We start from the raw sequence: 25,723 nt of genomic DNA, 5'->3' as shown, positions 1-25,723 counted from the left end.
TTCATATAAATTATCCAACCCAAGCTATCAGGCTCAGCGTTTCCTCGATAAAAGTCATTGTATCAGACCGATACCACCATGTATAGAAACTCAGTTTTGAAGGAATTCTAAATTAAGAAAACAAGAATTAGATAACTTTATAAAGATTTTAATAAAATTTTATAAAAAAGAAAACGTTGTTGACAAATTATTCAATCATTCGATAAAAAATTACAGTTATTCAAGTTTATTTTCAAGTGAAAAACGAAATCATCTATAATCATCTAAACGAAAAATAGTAAATAGTAATGTTGTGCAAGTAGCAACATATTTATTGAATAAAAAACATAATAAGAATGACATGAAAATGTTTATTCATCATCTCAACGAAAAATATTTTATAGTAATGATAAACATGCAGATATAACCGAGTTTGAGTTAGTGGTAAATGAATGTGGTAAAGTGGTAAATGAATTAGTTTTCCCAGGTTTTCCATTCCATGCCATCAGGTGGCTTGATATCGACTTTGTCTTTGGCCACCTCTGTCCAGTTTGTGCTCAGGACAGTACCACCGGACTCCAGCTAAAAAAAGATAGTCTTCAATTAAAATACTAATAGATGAAAATAGATTTGTATAACATATATAAAAGACAATTAAATAGCATATACTCAACATTGTGTGACTTTATCAATGTATAACAAACTGCAATGTAGGCATAATATACACTTGTGAACTTACTTGATTCACCGACATGCAGTCATTAGTCATTAATGAAATAATCTAGAATAATGTAATAGATTGTTGGCAAAGACTCCAATGTTTTCGAGTTAGTAATCAATTAAATATTTCTCGGAATTGGAATAATTCTATGTCGGAGAATTCAAAAGAAGGCATTGAACAGATTTGTTCTCTCTACACTTTTCGTTGGAAGCTTTCTTGTTTTGTTTGGATGTTTGTGTGGTTGTAAATGAAATTCAATATTTTCATTCATTAAAAGTAACTAAGAGTAAGCGCTTCATTGACATTCTACACCTTCCATGCTCAACACTAAACCTTTCACTTTTTAAACTTTTGAAACAACATAGCAGTTTAAATTTTTGTAAGTAGTCATTTAAACAATATAAATAAAAACTTATTGCTAAAGTATGACAGTCGTACGATGACAGCCCATTGACGGCTTAAATGATATATTCAGGCGAGGTGAAACTTCCGTCAGCGACTCCCCAACAATAAAAGCCATACGAATATTATTATTAATAATATAAATGACTCCTAGTATATAGAAATACATATAAAATTTAGACTGCTATGTCGTTTCAAAAGTATAAAAAATGGTCGTTAATAAACAGTTTGTTATGGAAGGTGAAATTGAAGAATACTAAATCTTTCAACTCCCAAAACACTGGTGTAACAATATTGAGTAAATTCATTTAGAAACCGCGTATACCACTCCTTCTAATAATGTATTCAAACCTCAGAAAATTGTTTCTTCCAGTAATTTGTTTGAATTCTTAGTATTCTTTGAATTTTTATAAATACGTGGATGTGGAACATATAAGTTCTTCTATTTAGAAAGGATATCCACTCCACAGAAAATATTTTATCTTTCAGTAAATTGTATAGGTAACCAATATTATCGAGAAAAGTTATTTTGTACTGTTTCTATTACTTTTGTTAATATTATATAATTTTATTGGATTTGACAAATTAAATAAAATTTGAATTTTGAAAAGATGGCGACTTACAAATGATTTGTTCATTGCTTTTTTCACTTCATCGCTGCCTTCAGAATAGATCTTCTGGAAGAGAGAATTGACAGCCGCATCGCCTTCAGCTTTCTCATCTTCAATCTCTCCAACCACTTTGTCCCAGTCGCGACCTGCAATCAATCAAGAATCATAGATTTCAATTGGATTGTACAGCGAAATTAAGAGACAAGTTGCCTTCAGCTTTCTCATCTTCAATCTCTCCAACCACTTTGTCCCAGTCGCGACCTGCAATCAATCAAGAATCATATATTTCAATTGAATTGTAGATCGAAATTAAGAGACAAGTTTCCAACAAGCTCGGTTAAGACATCTGAACATGGTTTAGCTGGGTACGTTTTACAAGTGAGCACTAAAATGATCTATATTAACTATCGACATAGAAATCATCACTCGTGTTCAGTGCACTCGTTGTAAACCGTACCTAATTTGGCCATATTCAAATGTCTTGACCGAGCTTGGTGAAACCTAGCATAGCAATACAAGAAATCATGGATTTCATCTAAATGATATAGGAATATTATCAAAGAAGTTGAAAATCGAGATCTACGATCTACGAAACAAGAATTGAGCCAGAAGAGTTGTATAAAGCAGAGGCCTGGGTTCTTACGAAGAAAGATGAAGATCTCCTGAATATTTGGAAGCGAAAAATCATGAGAAGGATTGAAAATTGGAAAATAAGGACCGACCAGCAATTACGTGACCTCTACAGAAAACCAGAAATTGCATATGAAATAATATTCAGAGTATGAACTGGTTAGGTCACGTTGAAAGCATGAATAACTCATGCTTAGCAAAGAAGATGAATGACTCATAGCAGTAAAGAAGATCTTCAGAGGGAACCCAGGGGGAAGGAAGCTACGGGGACGTCCAAGCAAGCGCTGACTGGAGGATGTGCAACAAGACTTAAGGAAGGAGGGTATCAAGGGATGGAGAAGAAAAAATGCTGACAGAGGAGAATGGAGAGGCATTGTGAAGGAAGTCAAGGCCCTACATGAGCTGTAGCACAAAGGAGTAAGTAGTAGTAAGATAGTGGAGATTAAAATATACAAATAATGATGAAATCTGATAGGAAGTACGATACGGCACAGAAATTTATTTTTTGGTAGAGCACTGTTTAATTTGACGGTAAGGGAAGTAGTCAACAAGGTAGGTAGGTAGTGAGTCTTACAATGCAAGAACTCACCAATAATTTTTAAATGATTGAATTAACAAGTAATAGTGAAATCTGAAGTCTTATAATTTTGACTGTGATATAAAAGTTTGTTAGATCATTCAAAAAGTAAGGTCAACTTATATCATGCGGATCAATCTTCGATTGAAAACTTTTTCAATATTGAGGGAACACTACGGAAATTCAAATGGGTTACACAGTATAAGTTCGAAAGTTTTCCTGATTACAGTACTCATACTTCCTTAGAATATGACTAATATGACACTGAAAGAAGAAAATATGAGATGATATATAGTGATTCCATGGACTGGAAGAAGTGCCTACCTTTGCTTATGGTTAATTTTGGTTCGCCTTGAAGAGTGAGCCATCTTATTCCGTCGAGTTTCTTCAGCTTTATTTCTATCTGGAAATAATCAGAGAATAAAAAACAATGAGTTATATTTATTTCAGTAGGTTGCTTTTAAAAATTCAGAATGTCCATACTAGATTTGTGTATAACTTGTGACAATCCTTTGAAACGAGCTGGTAACCTGTGCTTCAAAACACAATTCGCGAAAAACACGAAAAGATTATGAGTGTTAAGTTACTACATAATTTTTTCAAGGAAAAGTAAGCAAAAACTATTGAATGAAGATTAGCTGTGAATCTACAAAAATTATTCATCGATATAGCAGTTGTATTGTGTGTGATGTTTTGGTACTGTTCCATAATGAAAACACGAATTGAAATTGCGTTACACAAAAGTTGTAAAAAAAGTTGAATATGTGGTTGGTGAAGCCACGAAAACAGGGTCTGTTAATAAAGATTATATAATAATAAAAGTGGTTGACAATTTCAATTAGTGTTTTCATTATTCATCGATGATAGACTATTCCATTGTTAATATCGACAAAAAAACATATTATTCATCATCATCCACGGCTCTACAATCCAAAACTGATCTTGGCCTCCTCCAGCAATCGTCTCCATTCTACTCTGTCCATGGCAGCTCGTCTCCAATTTCTTACACCAAGCCTCCCTGCATCTTCAGTGACTGAGTCCATCCATCTCAGTCTTGGTCGACCAGGGCGTCTTCTTCCTTCCATGTAATTCATTATTCTTTTAGGCGGATATGAGTCATCAGCTCTTTCAACATGGCCTGCCCACCTGAGTCTCCCTACTCTGATAATAGCCAGTGCATTGGTGTGGCCGTACATATCAAACAGATCCCTATTCTTTCTACAATTATAACAAATCATATACAATCACATATCATATAATTAACATCTGGAGAGAAAGATAATCTTAGCCCAATACTATTGAGATAGATATCCCAAATTTGGATAAATAGCAACAAGTTCAAAAAATATTGATGATTAAATCAAGAAAGGCTATTGAGAGGCTTACCTTCGATGTGAGAACTTTGAAATTACTCTGGGGTGGAACGATTGGATTGGATAGGTCCAAATGGAGATTGTACAGTGAATCGTCAGGCAGCTTAGCTTTCACATCGAGCTGAAAAGAGGAAGAAAGACATATTTATCAAGTTTACAAAGAGATAGAAATCGTAATGGTAACCCCATCTATTTACAATTCTAGTATTTGTAGAGTAATAATTATCTTATTTAACATGTAGCATATACATGTTATTTACTAGCATTAAACTAACCAACACTATATTAACATGGATGTAGAGTGTAGAGTAACTAAATTTTCAATAAATAGTGCACTACTTTTCATTTTCATATATAATATTGTTACTACGGTACGTCAGTATGAAAGTGTAGATAATGAGAATTGATATTGTGGAATTTTTCCATTATTGAAAAAACACAGTTTTATTTTTGTCACATCCACATTTAATAGACTTGTACACAGGACTGCAGTTTGGCGTTGAAACCAACACATCTTAAGCTGAAGACCATTTCAGATCGTTTCAACACCAAACTGCAGTACTGTGTACAAGTCTATCAAATGTGGATGTGACAAAAATAAAACTGTTTTTTTTTTTTAATTATGAAAGTGTAAGTTGCCTTATTCAAAATTCACATTAAAAGAAAAATTCTCGTAATGTTCAAAGAATAAATATTAATGATTGCAAAACTAACAATACGTATTTCAAATTGGCTTCCTTGAGTAAAGGTATGATCACATTGTATGCACGTATACGTGCAAGTGCACGCGAATCCATGCATGACTGTGGGTGCAGATGAGAAACAAAATCTGGAAAAATCCATGGAAACACTCACATTGAACGCGTGCACTTGTTGGTTGCGTTCAGTGTGAGCATAGACATGTTAATGGCAAGAGACAAGTCACAATGGGTTTCTATCGCTCTTTCCAGATTTTGTTTCTCATTTGCACGCGTGGGCATGCATGGTCTCACGTGCACTTGCACATACGTGCATTCAATGTGAACATACCCTAATTCTACAAAATATATGAAATGAATGTTGAAGGGATGTGAATTGTGACGTTTTCAAGATTGCACATTACAAGATAATTTTATAAACCTGTCATCCAGATGGAACTTCTCCAATCAAGGTTTGATCAACAACTCTACAATATTTTTCCAAGATCAACCTTGTTCTTGCAGCTAGTTGAAAATTAAACAAATAAGTATTTTGTTGAAAGCATGTGAAAATGAAACAATAGTTCTTTTGAAATAAAGCGGAATAATGGTCTACTCACTTTATTTTCTTCGAATTGTGTTGATATATTTTCTGGCTTTACGTTCTTCGCCAGAATTGTGATCACCACATGTGTATCAGTCTGGTACCAATCATACTTCACCTTTGCTGCTAACTGAAAAGAGAAAAAATCATTGAAAAAATGTATATAAAATAATTAATAAAAATAACAAAAGTGTTTTACACATTTTGAAGATACTAAGAAACACTGATCTCTTACTGATTAACAACCATCAAGAACTTAATTCCTTTGACCAACTCGTAAACATGTAGAGTACCTAGTAAAGCAAAAAAAAAAACACAGTAACATACATTACAACTATTAGGGTCATTTGCACAGTCAAAGCTTAAACTGAATTCAATCAGCTGGTGGCTTAAACTAAAAATGAACCACATTATAACAAACGAGACTTGATATGGTTTTAATAAAATTCAGTTTATACTGATACTGTGCAAACGGCCTTTAGAGGATGAAACACATGTATTTACATTTTGCCAATAATATACAACAGTAATGGAAATTACAGGTGGAAAATCTACTTGAGAGTGCTTTTCTTGAAAATCAAGGCTGGATGCTGTTAATGGCAGTGTCTCATAGCTGCAGGTCACAACTTAAACGTGACTTTCTTAATTGCTTTATCAAATATTGCAAAAAACCTACCTGGGAATTATCCCCAGATTCTTTGGCTCCAGCTGCATCATTCACTGATTTAGCATCGGTCTCAGCCATTTTGAATTGAAGATCATCAAAAGCTGGAGCGATTGGTGTTTCTGGAAAATATATTATTCAATTAAGAATTTTAAGAAATCAATTTGTATTAAGCCTACCCATAAAATTAGTTTTTTGAAGTTTCAGATAAGTACATTATTATCATACTAATATTATCCTTATAATAACAAGTCAATATAATTTATAACAATTTATAAGTACTACTTAACTAATTTGCTAGGTAGCCAGCCGCTATGAACGGTTGACACTATCGGTATCGATACTTGGTTCACAGATTGAGCCAAGAGAGTATCATAGATTGTTTATTATTTATGGTAAACATTTTTCTGGGATCTATGATTGTATTATATGCCTTTAGTAAACCAGCAAGTCAATTTCCTTTTCAAAGCCAAGATGATATTGATTTTATGTATGAGCCAATTTACTATGCCATTTCTGTACTACTATGCATAACCAAGCGTGCTTGTGAGAAAAAAAATCTGGAAAAAGCAATAGGAACTTTTAAACTGAAAGCGCGCACTTGCTAGTTGCGTTAAGTTGAGCAGCTACATGCAAGTCACGTGTTTCAGTGGAATTTCCAGAGTTTGTTTCTCAACTCATGCATGAATCGACGTACACTTGCACAGTGAAATGCTTTGATTACATACACACATACTCAGTACCTAAATTTTACCGGAACACAGCAGCATGATCTAAGGCTTATTTATAATTTCAAAGTCTTGAGTATTACCTGATGCCTGGAAAAAATCATTAACTTTTTGCAAGAGTTATTTGAGTTTGGTCCTAGTCAACTCGTTTTTAGAAATAATAAAAACAACTATTTTCCTTGAGCTGTTTTTTCCTAATAATCGCTTTATGATTTCGAATGGGATGAAATTACAAATAATTACCAAACAGTGAACTTGTTAATTCAAGGAATAATATCTACTGATGAATAATAAAAGGAATAGCGTTAAAACATATTTTTAAAAACCAGAAATTTCTTTCAAAACACCGCCAGGCATCCGAAAGATGATAAGAAATTCAATGATAAGAAATTATAAAATAATGACACTAACATGATCTATTCTAGTTTTGAACAAACTATATTACAATATATCGTTCTAACTACTTAAAACTAATTTTTCAATCGTAAAAACTTACAAAATCACAATAAATAGGAAGCAAGACTCTTCAACAACAAGCAAGACTCTTCCTCACCATTCACAAAGAAAATCACAAAAATACAAAATCAGCTTGAGCTTAGTTGAAAAATTAATAGAGTAGACAGGAGAGTTGTGTAAAAGTAAATTGGTAGATGTCAGTCGTAGCGTTCCTGCTCATTTTGACTGATATGATATGAATAATATACATTACACAACATTTTACCTTAGTTAACAAATTCATCATTCGAAATAAAATTCATAATTCCTCAATATTATTTATTATAATTATAATAAGATTATTACTTTTTGTATCAACAAAATGTCATATGTTACATGACGTCATCGTCATCTCATCAGCTGATCTGTGATGATTGAGAAGTAAAACGCCATAATTATTACGGAAGGTCATGTCGTCATGTTTTCGTCTGCTTGTGATAGTAATGATATTGGAACATTTCAATTCATTCCTGAGAACGTGATGTTTTGCAACGTCAGACCATGACCTGAAGCTATTTTAAGTGTTCTAAAATAATTTGGCTTCAGTTAAAACTGAGACTCTGAAGTGTAACAGTGTTACAATAGTCAACTGTTTGAAGGTTAGTTTGTGTGTGGTTTGTGAATCTGCTCTTAGAAAAATAAGAGAATGAGATTGGTGTTACAAAAGGTGAAAGATGTGTCGAGTAAATACCCCGTCATCCGAGGTATGGTTTCCTATGCAGTTATTTGGCCGATTGGAAGTCTTGTTCAACAGACTATAGCCGGTGTTGATCAGTATGATTATGCTCGTGCAGCCAGATTCTGTTTATTTGGATCATGTTATGTAGCACCAACATTGCACACATGGCTAAAGGTAGCTGTGCAAATGTTCCCAAAAAAGACTCTTGCGTCCGCGTTTACTAAGGTAAGCTATACTTAAAATATCAATACTCAAGAAAGGGTTTATGGATGATATGCGGTAACACTAAGCGACGTGTTATGGAGCAGTCTCATTGATGTATTATAGTTTGCATTATAAATATATTGATTTAACTTTACTTCCGGTGTCTTCCTCATGGTCATAGGATCAGGGAATCGTCAAAAGTGTTGTTACAGTGATCTTACAGTATGACTTGACAGTGGTATTACAGTGTGACTTTAGTGATTTTACAGTAGCGGCTCCAGAGAGGGGTTAGTAGGGCTATATTCCCCCTAATGTAGTAGCTACACAATAAACACTAGATAAAATGGTTTGTTAGTCAATGCAAAATCATTCTAAAAATTCCTAGCTGCTTCTGGTTGCTTGTTGTAGAGCCTGACAGATAGATGGGCCAAGCCATGGGTAGCCTATAGATAACTTACACTATAGATGGCAAAGCCTGACTCCTGTTCAGCCTTTGGTAAGGTACATCCAGTTTTAGTCCCCCTCTGGTCTCATATGGGTGGATGTTCTCTCTCGTTACTTGCTCCCCACATTTGCCTGTGTTCTGCAAAGAGTCTGAAATATATAGAGGGAGAAGACTGTGAGAATCTTTTCTTTATTAGAGGTGATAACATTGAGCAAATCTCCCAGCACCACATAGGATCTTCAAGGTTCTCTTCTGAATGAGCATGCTTCGGGACACGTCTGTAGCTCACTTGCTAAGGTCATATTATGCTCTTAAAATAAAAACAGAAATAGCAGACCATAAGATAGGATGTAGAAACACATCATTTTGAGTTTCTACGCTGGAAAACTACCTGCTCAACCTGTAGCAAACAGCCTCAGTGTGTTCAGCCCTAGTTAGCTACCTACTCTTTTGCAGTAACCTACTTACGAATTTCCATCCAGTTTTATTCTTATTGTGTATAAAACTACTTTGCATATGTATTTATAGTTATCAATGTATATATCAATGAATGTATATAGTCATCTGCTTATTGAGTAAAATCTACCAACTCTGCCAAATCCCACACTAACGTCCTTAATTTATGTGTTTAACACATGAGATTTATATATTTAACAATTTTTATATTTTGTTTTATCATACTCTTACAAATACCAATGACCCAATGTTGTTTGACTATTCTATAGAAGCAAGTTTGATAAAAGTGATATAGAACTAGTTTATAATTCTCAAGCATGACGAAAAAATTGCAGAATAAATAAGAGGAAAAGTTCAAGAATAATGACTGCTTCTTATCTGTAAAATAGCTCTTGACAGTGTTATTATTCAAGTCTCGTGAACAGCTAATTACTCTGAGATTAACACAGTTTTCAAGGTCTAGTACGTACACGCATAATAATTATCACGAGAAAATTTTTCACATTTCAAGCCGAGGTAACAAAATGTCAATCTAGGATAATTAAGACAAGATTATGTAAGAGAATTTTTCAACATAGAGTTGACGTATAAAATTTCTTTGCATTTGTTTTTATGTGTGTTAAGCGTTATCTACGATGATCATAATAATCGAAATCAATAACTCATTCCTATGAATATTTATGCATATCTAATCATCTCCATCGTTTATCAACAAGACTATCTATCCCTGTTTCACAATTATAACTAATCATTCAACCAAAATTACTTTCTGCTCATGCCAAAGGCTGATAGGCCTACATGATAAAATATGTTTCACTGTTTTATAAAAATAGAGTTTCATCCTTATGTTAACATTTCACTTGTACCAGGTCAAATATAAAAAATCACTATCTTAGGAATGACTCATAAAGATTACATAAAACTGTATTTTATTTTCAAATTTAGGCTACACTTTTTCAATCTCATATCTTTGTTTAAATTGAATTAGGTGCGGTACTTCATTTAAATCATCTCTCACCTCAGCAACTACCCAGAATACATGAAACTCACGTGAAAATTGGCAGAAAAATACGATGCCTATCATCCATTGTAATATATAATCCATATTATTTATAAAATAGAATTATAGTACCCTTTTTGGAATTAATAAAATAATAGATTGAAAATACAAATAAAAATAAGTAGCCCTGAATTCATACATCTTAAGAGGATTAACCATATTAATTCATGAGCTTTTATTTCGTTCTAAATCAACCTTAGCTCTTTCCAAATAAGGTCCAAGGTTCAAATGGATCCAATTACGTAGGCCAATATCACAAAGAACAAATTTAATATTGTCTAGTTGTGCGTCTAAACATCCCATCACTCTAACAGTCTTAAGCCTATTGTACTTTTCTGGAAGTTGGGTTTTGTTGAATGATTGATTGAAATCCAGTGCAACAATAATTTACTTCTCAAGTTATGTTTAATGTGTAGTGATTTTTAATTTTTTCATGATTAATTTTTGTTTATTTTTAGGGCGTGGTAGAGCAGTTCACGTACACTCCATTCGCAATGACTAGTTTCTTTTTCGGAATGAGCATATTGGAAGGAAGGACAGTCGAACGATCGATACAAGAAGTGAAGGACAAATTTATACCAACATACAAGGTGAAACATTCTATCAATGTACTTGTAAAATCTTCTAATTTGAGTCTCCACCATTCAACAGTATAACAAACACACAATAACAATGACACCACTGTGATAAATAATACTGTACTATAAAATTGACTCCTGGTTGGTTGTTGTAATTAATCGGACCAACTATTGACTGTTTGCCCATTCACAAAAATATACTATAGCATTATGTACAGCTTTCTATGTGTGTTGAATTACTGATTAAAAATTGTACACAAAAGTTCAAGACCTCTGAGTAGACAAATTTAGTACGCTTTTGCTGTGTGTTGAATTACTAACTGATCAAAATAATAAGAATCTCCTTGCATATTTGTTCAACTAACTGAATTAACTTGGCCTGAATCAACAGGATAGATCCGAAACTGCTTCCCTCCCTAATTTTGATGGTTGATAACTTCAACCATGTATTGGATAAGGTCGAAGGTTGATGCAGTCTAGATGAGGATATATTGTACACTGGTACATAGTTCCGCCTAGTCCCTAGTGCATTTAATGACTGATGGGGAGGGGAGAAGGAGGGATTAAATGGGCCGCGAAAAGATATAAACAATTAAACATAGAACTTGGGAGAGGAATAGCACAAGGTTACCTTATTTTCCTCTTCCTATCATTTCGTAGTTATTGTATGAATAAATAATAAAAGGTGGGTCGCCGAACAAAAATGGTTGGGAATCATTGTATTCATTTACTTTCTACTTTGCCTAATTCATTGGAAAATTAATTGTGTTATATTATATTCAGTTGATTACTACTCGGCCTAATTAATTGGAATTTATTGTAAATTAGCATTCTCCACATGCGAATCCCAATAGACACTGTAGATATGAGCTTTTAGTTGAATTATATTCAAAGTATCATATTCTCATGAGAGACCTTGTTCAATGTATTCGTCAGTAGTTGGATAAAGGTTTACAACATTCCAGCAGAAGTCAGTATTATAGTGAGATTAAAAAATGAACGTGCCTATTCCTGAAGCTGCTCATCGTAGACTGAAAAGAAGAAGAAATGTCAACCCTCATTTCAAGGACTTCCGTGAGAATACGTCATTGCATGGTGTGAAATACATCTGTGATCCCAACCGTCATTGGATAGAGCGTTGTTTTTGGTGTATAGTTTTAATAAGCTCGATCATTTCGTTGTTTGCAATCTACCAAATGAAGATGTCCAAATGGAGAGAAACGCCAATGTCGATTGAAGTTTCAAATACTCGACATCATATATCAACACTGCCAGGCCCCGCTATCACTGTATGTGGTTCAGTATTCATATCAAACAAAATTATTGAATCGTTCATCACTAATACTAGAAATGATTTTGATTTTTTGAAAAAAATAGCTGATATTTTAGGCATGACTATTATTGACAAAACATACAACATGACTTTCGATCGCAATAGTGAAAAGAGATTCCTTGTATCTGATTCAGTCCTAGAAAACGTTCTTCTCGATGTAAATTTTAGAGAGAACGTAGCCAACACTGTAAATAATCTCGATACAATGTGTTTTGCAACGTACACCTTCAGAGGGCTGTGCATGTCTTGCAACATGATCCCACCTTCAAAAATCTACAAAATCAGCGCAGTGCGGAATTTCCTCCGTAAAGATAATCAGGCATATCAGTCACAACAGTTCGGTATTGGATATAAGTTTCAATTGAACGATGGTGCAATACATGGATTTCCTTCGATTCAAGTGAATGTAACAGATTCACAAAATATTACTTTATGGCAAACATCAAGATATCCAATACTAGTGAAGTATCCAATTAACTATTATTCTTTTTCTAGACATTTAGAATTGCCTTATATAGAAAGGGATAGTGCAACACCCATGTTTACAATCCACAATGCCTGGGATATCCCCAGCCCGTTCATGAGATGGCATCACCTCAACAAATTTAACAGTTTTCGGATGAACATAGAGCCTGAATTGATACTACACTATCCAAAAGCAGATGGAGATTTCCTATACAAAGTTGAACCCACCCGTCACTGCTACAATACAACCGAAAAAACGTTAGACTACTTTCAATATTACACTTATCAGAATTGTTTGATAGAATGCTCCACAAAAAGAGCATTGCAAGAATGCGGATGTGTTCTGTTTTTCATGCCACATAATGAGTCTACTTACATATGCTCAAATGAGGACAGTTCTTGTGCTTTGAATGTTGCCTCGAACAGTTTTACAGCACAAATAACGAAGGAAACTCTGAAAACTCTTGCAACTGTCTGCCATCTTGCAACTCTACTGAATACAAGTTGATATCTTGTGAATCATAACCTGACGATACCCTGACTATTTTTCCTGCATTCTTTTTTGTAAAGAACGTTGTGGAAATTGTATTCAGGGACAATTCATTCCATCCAAAAATCCGTACGTACACTTACACCAACTACAACATGATCGATGCCACCGTTGTCTACTTGGACGCGTTTTTAGGAATAAGTTTGATGACTTTCACTGAAATATTCTACTATACCTTGTTATATATAATTGACTATTTGAGAGGAAAAGTTGGTAAAAGCAAGTAAAATTGTGGTATAATCAGGGATTGAATGAATTATTTTTACTGAACACTTGATGATTTGTATTATCAATACTCTAGTCTGTCTACTAATTTGAATAAAGGACAGGACATTCTCTTGTAATCTACTGATTTAGGGAACAAACTCTATTATGGACTAAACTTCTAAGAGACTAGAAAATTGACTGACTTGATATTATTTGGGAGAATAGTGGAGTGGGAAGAGTGTATTTGAACCGGATAGTGATGATTGCATAGCATAATAACGTGACCCAGTATTGTAGGAGTTATAATAATAAAATTAATCAATAATTGTAGTAAGAAAGAACATGAATGGATAAAAACAGAGTAGAATATAATATCAAGTATCCTTTTATCTTATTACAATACGACTGCTTTCAATTCTTTAAGGCAGTGGTTCTCAAAGTGTGGGACGCGACCCCCAAGGGGGGCGCAATGGCGCAAAGCTTAGTTGGAAAATGTTTTAAATTTACTTCTAGAATAATTACGATAAGCTATCTTTCTATTTTTAAAATTACATGTGAGTAATTTTTACTCATAAAATATTTATATCAACCGTATTGTCAAATTCAAATTCTCAATCAATAAGTGCTCCCTCAACATGATAGAAAAAGAAAACCTCATTGATCTCCAAGGTGACTTTGCGCTTAAAATGAAGTTTGAAGAATATTCTCTTACTTCCTTCTGGATTGGTGTGCAAAAGGAACACCCAATTTTGAGTAGAAAGGCATTAAATATATAGACTCCATTTGCTACAATATCCGTGTGAAACTGGGTTTTGTGCTCTAGCTGCCATGAAAAGTGAATATAGACCAAGACTGGATGTGACCCAGGAACTAAACCTAGCTCCGCAGTGCAGGCTGGTTGCTTGGCTGAATCGGACTAGGCGCTGAGACAGCAAATAATAGCAGCGTTGGTGGGAATGCGAGCGGCCGCAGTAACACCTCCCACCCAGCAATGGTCGGCGTAGTTACGCCTAGCGGACAGACGAAAGAACAAACCAGTCGGTTATTTGATCCCTCCAGCCAGGCTCAGCCAAGCAGCCGAGACAATAGAACAATGGAGTGACGGTCTTATTCGCGTTCATCAGCAGTTTTCTTTCTCACGACTATTTTTCTATTTTTATTTTTGTGTGTCAATAATAACTCCAGTCACCAGTAAAAAGTTTCCAGAAACGTGGTGTACTACCATAATAATGACTTTTCATGATGATTTTTAATTATTTAAAAACATTGTTGACATTCTGAGCCTTTAGGCTAAACTTGGGGTCGCTGAGAACGAATCTGCAATCAGAATTTCTCTATCACCAAAAATAACGAAAAAAATCCAGCTGTTGATCTTCCGGCAACCGTTAACAGTCATCCTGCAATGCGGCCGAAACACTTCCAAGCCAGACACCCATCTCGAATGACAACAACGCCAAGCTGTAAGAAACCATCCTGCACTGCGGCGCTAGGTTTACAGCTTGGCGTTGTTGTCATTCGAGATGGGTGTCTGGCTTGGAAGTGTTTCGGCCGCATTGCAGGATGACTGATAACGGTTGCCGGAAGATCAACAGCTGGATTTTTTTCGTTATTTTTGGTGATAGAGAAATTCTGATTGCAGATTCGTTCTCAGCGACCCCAAGTTTAGCCTAAAGGCTCAGAATGTCAACAATGTTTTTAAATAATTAAAAATCATCATGAAAAGTCATTATTATGGTAGTACACCACGTTTCTGGAAACTTTTTACTGGTGACTGGAGTTATTATTGACACACAAAAATAAAAATAGAAAAATAGTCGTGAGAAAGAAAACTGCTGATGAACGCGAATAAGACCGTCACTCCATTGTTCTATTGTCTCGGCTGCTTGGCTGAGCCTGGCTGGAGGGATCAAATAACCGACTGGTTTGTTCTTTCGTCTGTCCGCTAGGCGTAACTACGCCGACCATTGCTGGGTGGGAGGTGTTACTGCGGCCGCTCGCATTCCCACCAACGCTGCTATTATTTGCTGTCTCAGCGCCTAGTCCGATTCAGCCAAGCAACCAGCCTGCACTGCGGAGCTAGGTTAAGAAACCATCCTGCACTGCGGCGCTAGGTTTAGAGTAGCGTTATCGGAGCTGACACCTCGTTTCAACAAACTCATCCTTCACACTGACGCTTTTTGTATTGTTAATTTCTATGAGAAACAACTATGTACTATAGTAGCTGTAGTACCTGAATAAATTATAATTTATTGTTTGTATAGAATTTGTTGTTTTATTATGATTGAAACTAACTTATTTCAACATTGGGTTATGTATAGAATGTGCAAAACTCAACTATATAAATAATATTGAGTGTAAAATATGTAGGTATATACATACGTATATATACATACGTATACATACGTATAAGTATATGTACAACATGTACATTAGTCTATGCTTATACATGTAGGGGGTCCGGCTTACAGCTGAATTATGCAAGGGGGGCTTGAAGTAAAAAGTTTGAGAACCACTGCTTTAAGGGATATTTTCAAGTAGTGTAAATGTGACCAGCGAGTCAATTTGGTTTATAATACAGTATTTTATATGCCTTTTACACTAAGAACAAGAACTAATAATGTTATGCTTTTTTATCAGATCAAGTAATGCGTAAATTTTGAAAAAACTGTCAAGTACATTGTATTCAAGATGTAATGTGCCAGTAAGTTTCAGTTTGTACCTTGTTACATGATTACATGAAACAGAGTACAATCCATGAAGAGAATTCTATAAAATGTTAATTAGAAATGGTGGAATGAGAATTAATTCACCTTAAGGATTAAATTATAATTTTGTCAAATTTATTAGAAGATTAAATTTATCATCACAAAGCATTCACTAACAGAAATGAATTTATTTCTCAGTAATTCCAACAAAAGTACGAAAATCTGTTTACAAAACAAAATGGCTATAATTTGGAAAAAGTACAATGAAAGGTAAAGAATATCATCCCAATAATGTCATCTCAATAATGATTCAATAAGAGGATTCCAGCAACTCTTTTTATTGTAAATGCTCGTATTTATTAGTTGTAAAATAGTACAATAGTATTTTTTCAAAAAACACTTTTATATAGTGAAATAATACATCATTCCAAAGAGAAGTCAATGCTCTACAAACCCACAATGAGCAACACTTTTTACTATGCATTGTTGGAGAGTTATAAGCCCTGAAAGAGCAAAACATAACAAAAAACAAACATGGATAAAAATATGTTATTTTAACAATAATTACTCACTTTCAAGAGCGAATATCTCGGGAACTGTTGGAAATATCACAAAATTTCACTGAACAAAAAGTATAGAGATTTTATCAAACTTTATCAGACCGCATTGTTCTCAAGAAAAAACAACTTTTAAACCACCCTCATCCCCTTACCACATGAGTTAGAAATGGGGACTTCTGGTATGTTCTTCTCCTCACTAGTCTCAACAAAGCTTCGAAGTCAAAAATTGTGTTTAAAACATCCCCTTCGAATTCCTTTGTCAATTGGTTTATTGTTGCAAAACTGGAGATTTCACACTCAACACTAATGCTGCTGCAACAGGTGCAGGGAAATTCGTAAAAGTGTGAAATTATACATCAAATTGTAGAAAATTTGATACGGTACTCTATTAAAGCTCATAATCAGCATGAATTTTTCCCTTCAATTTTTAAAAAGTTATAAGAGCAAAAATTGAAAAAAATTGAGGAAAACGTGTTTTTTCAAAAATGTCACACCTTCAAGAGCGGATATCTCGAAAACTAGAGAAGATATAGATAACGTTGAGAGATGAATATTGTAGGAAATTATACAAGCTTTTATTTTGTATATAACAGTTATGTCCGTAAGATACATAGTTCTCGAGTCATATGCGAGAAACCAAAAAATGGTACATTTGAACCACCCCCACACCCTTAGCACAGTGGGTAGGATATGTTCACCCTAAACCCTAAACAGAACTGCGGGGTCAAAAATTGTCTTCCTAACTTTTCCCTCTATACCTTTTTTTGAGCATTCATTGCCTGGACTAACTCCATTTTCATGCTTTTAAAAATCACTTCGGATGGAGTAAGCATCCGAAACTGGTTGTTTTTTATTTTGTTATTTTATATTAAAACGTTTTTTTAAAGGATACTATGGTATTATTCTACAACTAACGAATTAAGTAGCCCTGAAGAAATACGTTTCTAGAAAATTCGTATTTATAGATAAGTACTTCTATGTAAAACTATACAAATGATATCATTCTGTCTCACGTTTCATACCTTTCGTTTCAATGTGTTAAGTGTGTGTAAGAGGTAGGCCTATGTTTGTATTGCTTTTCTATCACGCATAACAATGTAAATATTCATGTGTTGCTTTCCAGTGTGCATTATTGCTTGTCGTTTCTGCATGGTGTGATGCAATTCTGATTGAAGGTTGCTGTGTGTGTATGGCCTGTGCTGCAAACATTCAACTACATGTTTGTGCCCGAGAAGAACCGCATTGTGTTTGCCAGCTTCTGCAGTTTGATATGGACCATATTTCTGGCTTACATGCATCATCTCAGAATGCAGCAGGCGGAACTGGAGAATAAAGCCAAACAACTGAACTCAGCGTGATGAACGTTCTAAGTTATGTGATGGATTGCATTTGGTACGTATACTAGCTCGATTTTAATCAATGTAGTATAATATTGAAGAACGTACAACTGTATAGATAGCCAAGTAAATTTAAATATCAAATTATCAATTTGATACTTCTAAAAGACACAATCATTGAAAAATTGAGAAAATAGTTTATGTTGTTACTTCATTATCAACTATATTTATCTCAGTTTCAGAGCCTCGTTTCAGTTTCAGTTAATCTACTTAATCTCAGTTTCTAGTAAACTCAGTTCCAGAGCCTCTTTTCAGTTTCAGTTAATCTACTTAATGTCAGTTTCTATTTCTAGTAAACTCAGTTTCAGAACCTCTTTCCAGTTTCAGTTAATCTACTTAATCTCTGTTTCTAGTAAACTCAGTTTCAGAGCCTCTTTCCAGTTTCAGTTAATCTACTTAATCTCTGTTTCTAGTAAACTCAGTTTCAGAGCCTCTTTCCAGTTTCAGTTAATCTACTTAATGTCAGTTTCTATTTCTAGTAAACTCAGTTTCAGAACCTCTTTTCAGTTTCGGTTAATCTACTCAATCTCAGTTTTCAGATAATGAAGTAACAAGCATATATGTCGTATATATACCATTTTACAATTTTCAATCGGTGAAAAAGTGGATTTATAAATTCGTTGTCATTTCATTAAATAAGTTTATCTATAAGTAATCTACCACCTTTACTACATACACAGAAATTTGATTAACCTCTGTTCAATTAATTAGTAATAATAAAAGAAATACGGAAGGACCTCTCAAGGAAGTAGTTGTATTTAAGAGTCATCCTCAACGGAGGAAATTTTATGATAATTTATCTCCCTCTATCCACATTTCATATGCATAGAAGTTTGTTGTAGCTTTGTAGTCCAAATTGAAGAAAACATTTCCAATTAATTACCTACATCTGTGTAATCGATGAGAAGCCAAAAATTGAAGATTGCGAGAAAGTACTTCTTTTTGAGAGTTGCGGGAGCGGTTCGAAAGTTTTTGGCACTTTGACTGATGGTAGAAATCGTCAAATGTTTATTGAAATTTTAATGGTGGGAATCTTTGATAAAAACCATGAAGTCGTGTGAATCAATCATTTCCATTCAGTGTCTTTCATCACTTCGGATATAGTCTTGCTCCAGAATGCACCTTTTCATATTTAATGAAGCTTTGAAGCTTTGCATATGTGTAATTTAACCAGAAGGATTAATTAATATTAATTTTCAATTGTTATTATTTTGTGTATTGTATTATCACAAAAATTATTATATTATGAACTTTTCTGATAAATAAAATCATTATTTCATTAATGACAAAGCTGTTAAAACAGTGGAATACTACTCAAATATTGGCATATAGATCACCTGACACACTCGAACGAACGAACCACTTCGGAAGCTCTATCGCCAGTTATAAATATAATTTCAAAAGAAATAAATTAATAATATAATAATATTTACTACTTTTCATCTTATTTTTTCTATACTTCTATTCAAATGTTGTATTTGTAATTTGCAGGTAGCTCTATTTGTGTGGCCAGTGCTGCAGACAGTGAACCACCATTTTGTACCTGAAAAGAATCGAGTTATCTACGTGAGTGTCTGCAGCCTGATGTGGTCCTCATTCCTGGCTTACATGAAGGTTACCCCCGCCGCAGATATTAAAACGAAAAATGTTGCTGCTGTACAGTCTTCAACTTCGTTATAGTATTCAATACTATTTTTATCTAGTTGTTATTTTTGTTATTAATTCATTGAACAAAGCTATATTTATACACATAAATAAGGTATTTATTGTTACCAAAGATTGTAAATTTTAACTGTATTTAGTTGTTTTTGCATATTTAATCATCGGGTTGCTATGCAAGCATAACTGTTTTTAGATATCCTATTCTGTAAAATATTCAAATCCAACATGTATATTTTCGAAACGACATGTGAAAAATTAATATGAAAAGAGAGGTTTATAGATGACTATCAAGTACAGTAAAACATTTTTATTGTATGAATTGTTCAATGTGCCGTTTTTAAGAAAGAGACATACATGACAATAAATAAATAGAAGATTTTTATATCTAAAAATAGATATTTCTTGTTTAATAAATTTGTAATCGACGTGACTATGTCTCCCAAAATATTAATCCACAGTACAGACAACAGTCATATTTTAGTACTGGATCAAAATTAGTACAAATTACAAATCAAAATCGAGTAAAATAAAAATAACTTGAAAACTATAAGTACAAAATAATGATAAAATATTTCCAATCTTTTTGCATTATAAATCCTCATTCTTTACAACTATTTTTTAGATAACTAAAGCTTATTTTGATTTTCAAAAGTTCTTTTATTACATGTTCTTTAAAAATTACATTTACTATACATCAAACATCCCAGTAACTTTTTCATCTTGCTTTCGCAGCTTGCACCTTCGTAAAAACTTTTGTCTTATCATCTCCTATTTCTATTAGTATTGTCATCCCCTATATTCTTTGAACCAACTGTGATATACTCGTAAAATAATAGTATTTATGTTCGATATAAATTGGAATATGGTATGTTCAATGTAATTGAATTTTATCTGTAATAATTCCCGTATCCAATTATTTGAAGAGCTGATATTCTTAATACCTGTATATTTTTTTAGTTAAATGCAATTTTTCAATGGTTTGATGCTACTTTTCTGGTGATAAGCTATCTCTTTATCATAGTTTTTATGAACACACTGAGTCTAATGGAAAATTGTAATTGGTTTTATTGATTTTATTTACTAGAAATGTACTTGGAAGATTCAATTTATTGTAGCTTTCAAAATAATCAAGCAGGTGATTTTAACTTGTAACAGTAGTGCTTTAAATTCAGGATTGTGTTAGATGTAGGCTGCAGTTATAACTGACAACAAGTTGGTAGCTTGGCATGTCAGAGGTAGCTTGCAGTCTGAGGTCTTATGCAATGACATTGAGAATAATACATGAACAGGATTCTAAATTTATGTTTTTACTCAACTAAATAACTTAATAATCTGACTCACTTGACTTGACTTGGACTTACAGGTATTTTATTTGATGATGTTCAATTATTTTTTACAGAGTTCTAATGGTCGTAGAAAGATCAAAATTATCAATAATCAGTTAGATATTATCTGAAAACCATGTAATGGATGTAATATATTAAACTTTACAATTTTAATGTTATTTAAATAGTATGTATAACCATATTAATCCTACAAACGCTTATAACTGATTTATTTTCCGAATGTCATGTCTATGGATACTCAATGCATTAACCATGTTGATTATGCTGAAGAATTAAAAATAATTAGGTTTTATTATAGTCATTCCAAAGAAACTCAATGTATTTTCATTTATGGCGTTATTATTATTACTTACTTGCGTAGGTATTGTTGTTACGTTGTTAATAAATGTTTTTACACAATATTGCTCATTGCTATCCTAATTTTCTTCAGTCGCTCCTTTAATATAAGAATTAAATAGATTATTTTGTGAGAAAAACAAAAGTAGTCTACCTAGTAAAATTGACCATTACTCTCGTGTGCCTATGTTCAGAATACAGTATTGTTCTTCTTATAAGTATTTCAAATATGAAGAACTTTCAATATGTTTTATAAAAAAACAGTATAGGGCCTATGCTATTCAGATGAGAAATGTGTTTAACTTTATATTTGAGCAAATAAATTGCTCTGAACTGCACTATAGATTTTTGGATTGTTTTTATATTTTAGAGTTCATTTCATACAATACCGATTTATCACAATTATTAAATTATTATCTACTTTCTAAGCTGGTGAGCTAATTTCCAAGGGAACTCGTGTGAGAATGCTGAGGGAAAATGAATGAGCAAAACTATTATTAGATTCAGTACATCTGTTAGAACAGACTCGTGCCAGAACGGTGCAAACTTGTGAAGTTCAATAATACAGGCTAACTGCCAAAAATTAACATCAGATTACCAATTACAATTATTATTGTCTCTGATTATAAGTAGTACCGTAGTATAGTAGCACTATAAAGTAATATTTTCCAATCAATACAAGGAATTTTTTAGAACAGTTCATTGATTATTTTTATCTATCCCACTACGATCTACAAAAATCATATATGAGCATTTATAGCGTAAACGAAATTGGGAATTGGCTTTCATGTTTCACTCTTTTATAATATGTTTGAACTTTTTCTATGAACAATATCTTTATGCTGTCTTCTGTTATGTTTTACCACGTTTTAGACGAACATATGAATACTTTATTATGAATAATTTTTATATATTGACCAATACATATTATTATTTCTTATAAGAATAAAAAGATACTTATTACTGATAAATATAAAGACATAACTATACAGTATCTGAGCACCTAGTAAATACAATTCTGGTAATATACAATACAGTACTAGCATTAATCTCTCCAGACCCTACCTATGTGCATAATAGCGCTCGCTAGCAGACTGAAGGATTCAACGTTTTGTTAGTCTTAATTTTGTTAGAATGAATATTATGCACATCATATTTCAGGGCCTATAGTTTTAACGGGCAATTCCAACATTCCATATCCATGATAGTTTTATCTCCTTATATTCTCAAGGTTTTACCTCATATTTTGTTCTAGTGTGTATACTGCATAGGCTTGGGGATTTCTTGCCGATAATCTTTCTGGCAAAATTCCGAAACTATTTTTATCCCTATCGTGAGTCATCCATCATTTTTTTGAATTCAATACGTGCTACGCGGGCTAAAAATCGGCTGACTGATAGTTGAATGATTCACCGATAGGTCGCAGCACTAGTTGGAAAACTTTCTGCCCGTACCACCAGTTGATGCAGGAAGAGTTCTGTGTCTGTGGTGGGGATTTTTGTTTACAGCATGGCTGCGTTGTCTGCAAGCCCGTGTTTTCAGTTCGTGGTTATCAGTCGAATGGTGCGGTTAAGGGTGTGTTATTGTGTTATCAAACGTGTTAATGAAGCATGTGAACGATAATTATGTAGCTAAGTTGGAGCAAGCCTCCACATCTTGGCCAGATATTTGTATCATGCCTTCCAGGCTGCGCCGTTTTCTCCAGTCCTTGATACTTCTCTTGGCCATAGTGTATACGTCTGTCCTTGTTTACCAAAGAAACGTCGCCGTTCCAGAGATAAGTTCTCAGCAGGTGAGTTGCCACATGATTGATTACATCCATCAACAATACTGATCATTAGAAAAACTACTGTTGACATCCAACAATGTTTGTGCTACTTTGGATGCATGTTGCCAAATTTCTAGGTTATCTCTCAAGTTGTTTGGAAGTGAAAGTTTTATCGATGCTGTTTACCTATGTATCCTTCAAAAATATTGTTACTTAATTGCCTCTTTTAAAAAAATAAGACTTCATTGAGCCATTTAGGATATTTCCAAAATATATATTGATTCACATTAAGTTAGAAAGTAATTTGAAGAGTGGCATTCAAGATTTGTTAACGGCAACGATTGGCCCCTTGCAAATTTTCAGTCATGTCAAACTTTTAGGGCCTAATTAAAAAATAATATATAAACATCAGGCTAATTATAGCCTGCTTGGTTTTGTATAATAATAATAATAATAATAATAGTTCTGTTCATAACACAGACATGCCGCCAGGGCACGTCCATAAGGGAACACGTCAAGAGAAAAAAAAACCAACAAGTCCATAGATGGACAGTCAGAACAGAAAGTAAAAAAACACCTCCAGGTGATCCAGCTCTTGCATCTAATTATTGAATGCATAGCATAATAATTATTATTATTTGTCATTAACTAATAATTTATTATGAGTCACTGTAGGATAGGTCCTACATTTTTACAATAATTCCTTTGTCAAAATCTATTTCAAAGTTTTCAACTTTGCAGTTGAGTACGGAATGTTCAGGCTAAATATGAATACACTTGAAACTCTTACCTAGATCTATTTACAGGACAAATTAATCAGCTCTTGAACCTGTGTTCATTGAATTCTGTATCATGAATCATTTGAATCTCTTATTTCCCGGGGATAAGAAACTATCACATCAACTTTAGCAAAGTCAGTCTTTATTTCAATAATCAACATTTGCATCCACAATATTTGAGTGGATTAATCTAGATTCTAGATGACCTAACCAGAAGATTCTCTTTGAACAGTGCTATAAAAATTAGTGCCTATTTTGTCGGACGTAGGGCATAGGCAAATGGCAAATTTAAAAGATACCATTTATGTTTTCAATGAAAATGAAAATCAGTTTTGCAAGAGATTTTACAATAATTCTTAACGTCTCTGTAAAACATGACGGCTTGTTAGAAACCCAAAACAAGTCTCTTTTCTGATTTTCTCTTATCTGCGGTCACGTTTATCCTTCTGACAACTACTGATTTTTTCCTAGAAGAAAATAATTATATCTTAGTTTTTTTTTATAACATGAAAATTATCTACAGTTGGAAAGAATGATTAAAACGATGACCGAGAGAATAAGAAAATATCTTACCTGGCTGGATAACAATAGCATTTCAATTTTATCAGTATTGTCATTGATCATGAATTATGTCAATATTATAGAGGAAGTGAGTGAGCATTGCAGAGAATGAACCCCTAAAAGTGCATGCAAAGATATCGCAAAATATTGAGAGCGAAGTTTTTATTTTGTAGAGCATATACAGCATTTTACAGTATAGCATCGAATTTCTCGGTTTGTAGAGCATATTATACAGTACCGGTATCATTTATACAATACCAAATGGTAACATGATGTTTAAAGACTGAAATCATTTTGTATTTCAAGTTTCAAGTTGTAATTGTAATCATATTTGACAATATTTTTGTAAATCTCTACTTACCAAATTCGAATATTATTCTAATTGAGTTAAAAATATTTGGTGAACTTCAGCAATTATTTTCTGTTTGACCCGTAATAATATGACTAATATAGACCTAGAAGTAATGCTAGAGTCTGTTAATACATATATTGACAAAGGAATTTAAATTTCAGTTTCACTGAAAGTTCATACTTGCTACTTCAGAACATTGAAGTAAATTATTAGATACATTTTATAATGTAGTCTTTTAATAGAGCTATTTGAATGTTCAATTATTATGGAAAATTACGAGTTCCCTTTTGTTATAGTTTTTTATGGGCCTAAATACTACTAGCTTCGAGACAGTGCTCGAAACTAGTTCTGTTTTATATAAAAAAGGGTAATATATAGTAATTTTCCATTATAATAGATACATTTTAATTGTCCCTCAAACATTTTTTTACGTTAATCATTGAAGAATAATACTATAGTAACTTATGTAGCATGATGTAAATCTGTAAATAAATATTTGTTGTAGTAAGAATATGTATGAGTCTCTTGTTATCGCGTACATGGCTTTTTGCTCAAACGCGTTCATTCAATTGTTATGCAAAAGTCAATAAAGATAAGAAAAGAAAAATGCTCTACGCACTGTGCGTTTGTTGGCAAACATTGAACTTGAATTTTATTTCCTCTGTTAGATGTTATCATTGTCCTTGAATGTGTTTTATTTCATTTTAAATCGTCTAGTCTCTAGTATAATGAATATTGTACTGTGCATTGATATTGATTAATTAACATTCTCTTCACAAAGAGTATTATATATAGAATATTGCCATCCATACTCTCGGA

General features: G+C 33.3%; 3 protein-coding genes across 6 annotated transcripts in view; 2 read left to right on the top strand and 1 right to left on the bottom strand.

Annotated features, from left to right (window-relative positions):
• Nucleotides 1-132: 132 nt before the first annotated feature.
• LOC111044912 (protein SGT1 homolog) lies at nucleotides 133-8,941 on the bottom strand. Of its 3 annotated transcripts, none has more exons than XM_039436201.1 (7): nucleotides 8,803-8,941; nucleotides 6,251-6,360; nucleotides 5,591-5,704; nucleotides 4,307-4,414; nucleotides 3,245-3,323; nucleotides 1,726-1,859; nucleotides 133-561 (listed from the first exon to the last, which is right to left on the bottom strand). In XM_039436201.1, the coding sequence occupies exons 2-7, from the start codon at nucleotides 6,317-6,319 to the stop codon at nucleotides 454-456; spliced, it is 612 nt and encodes a 203-aa protein (XP_039292135.1). In that variant the 5' UTR covers nucleotides 6,320-6,360; nucleotides 8,803-8,941; the 3' UTR covers nucleotides 133-453. The 3 variants fall into 3 exon arrangements, with proteins under 3 accessions (XP_039292135.1, XP_022185868.2, XP_039292134.1); XM_022330176.2 differs by lacking the exon at nucleotides 8,803-8,941 and adding an exon at nucleotides 7,463-7,747; XM_039436200.1 differs by lacking the exon at nucleotides 8,803-8,941 and adding an exon at nucleotides 7,378-7,552.
• Nucleotides 7,671-21,509, top strand: LOC111044918 (mpv17-like protein). 2 transcript variants are annotated; one of them, XM_022330185.2, is made up of 4 exons: nucleotides 7,671-8,365; nucleotides 10,764-10,895; nucleotides 17,879-18,095; nucleotides 19,592-21,509. In XM_022330185.2, exons 1-3 carry the CDS (start codon nucleotides 8,108-8,110, stop codon nucleotides 18,059-18,061), a joined length of 573 nt encoding a protein of 190 aa, XP_022185877.2. In that variant the 5' UTR covers nucleotides 7,671-8,107; the 3' UTR covers nucleotides 18,062-18,095; nucleotides 19,592-21,509. The 2 variants fall into 2 exon arrangements, with proteins under 2 accessions (XP_022185877.2, XP_022185876.1); XM_022330184.2 differs by lacking the exon at nucleotides 17,879-18,095 and having other exon boundaries at nucleotides 7,862-8,365.
• A 1,423-nt stretch (nucleotides 21,510-22,932) lies between these two features.
• The window catches only part of LOC111048523 (fringe glycosyltransferase), a 141,446-nt gene continuing 138,655 nt past the window's right edge, over nucleotides 22,933-25,723 (top strand). Inside the window, exon 1 of the mRNA XM_039436198.1 lies at nucleotides 22,933-23,236. Within this exon, the coding sequence (XP_039292132.1) occupies nucleotides 23,048-23,236 (189 nt within the window). The 5' untranslated portion in view covers nucleotides 22,933-23,047. The remainder of the gene's footprint in view (nucleotides 23,237-25,723) is intronic.

The sequence above is a fragment of the Nilaparvata lugens genome, chromosome 10 (genome assembly GCF_014356525.2).
Source record: "Nilaparvata lugens isolate BPH chromosome 10, ASM1435652v1, whole genome shotgun sequence".
NCBI classification, from domain to species: Eukaryota; Metazoa; Arthropoda; class Insecta; order Hemiptera; family Delphacidae; genus Nilaparvata; species Nilaparvata lugens.
Note: the sequence above shows the minus strand (reverse complement) of the source record. Positions and strands in the feature narration are given on the sequence as shown.

Bases quoted from the DNA above. Each gene is read 5' to 3' on its own strand.
- LOC111044918 (XM_022330184.2), top strand. From the start codon at position 8,108: ATGAGATTGGTGTTACAAAAGGTGAAAGATGTGTCGAGTAAATACCCC. The intron at 8,366-10,763 runs GTAAGCTATACT...GTTTATTTTTAG, and splicing joins TTGCGTCCGCGTTTACTAAG to GGCGTGGTAGAGCAGTTCAC. The intron at 10,896-19,591 runs GTGAAACATTCT...TGTAATTTGCAG, and splicing joins AATTTATACCAACATACAAG to GTAGCTCTATTTGTGTGGCC.
- LOC111044912 (XM_039436201.1), bottom strand. From the start codon at position 6,319: ATGGCTGAGACCGATGCTAAATCAGTGAATGATGCAGCTGGAGCCAAA. The intron at 4,415-5,590 runs GTGAGTAGACCA...TCCTCTTTTCAG, and splicing joins CACAATTCGAAGAAAATAAA to CTCGATGTGAAAGCTAAGCT. The intron at 1,860-3,244 runs GTAGGCACTTCT...GATTGATTGCAG, and splicing joins AAAATTAACCATAAGCAAAG to GTCGCGACTGGGACAAAGTG.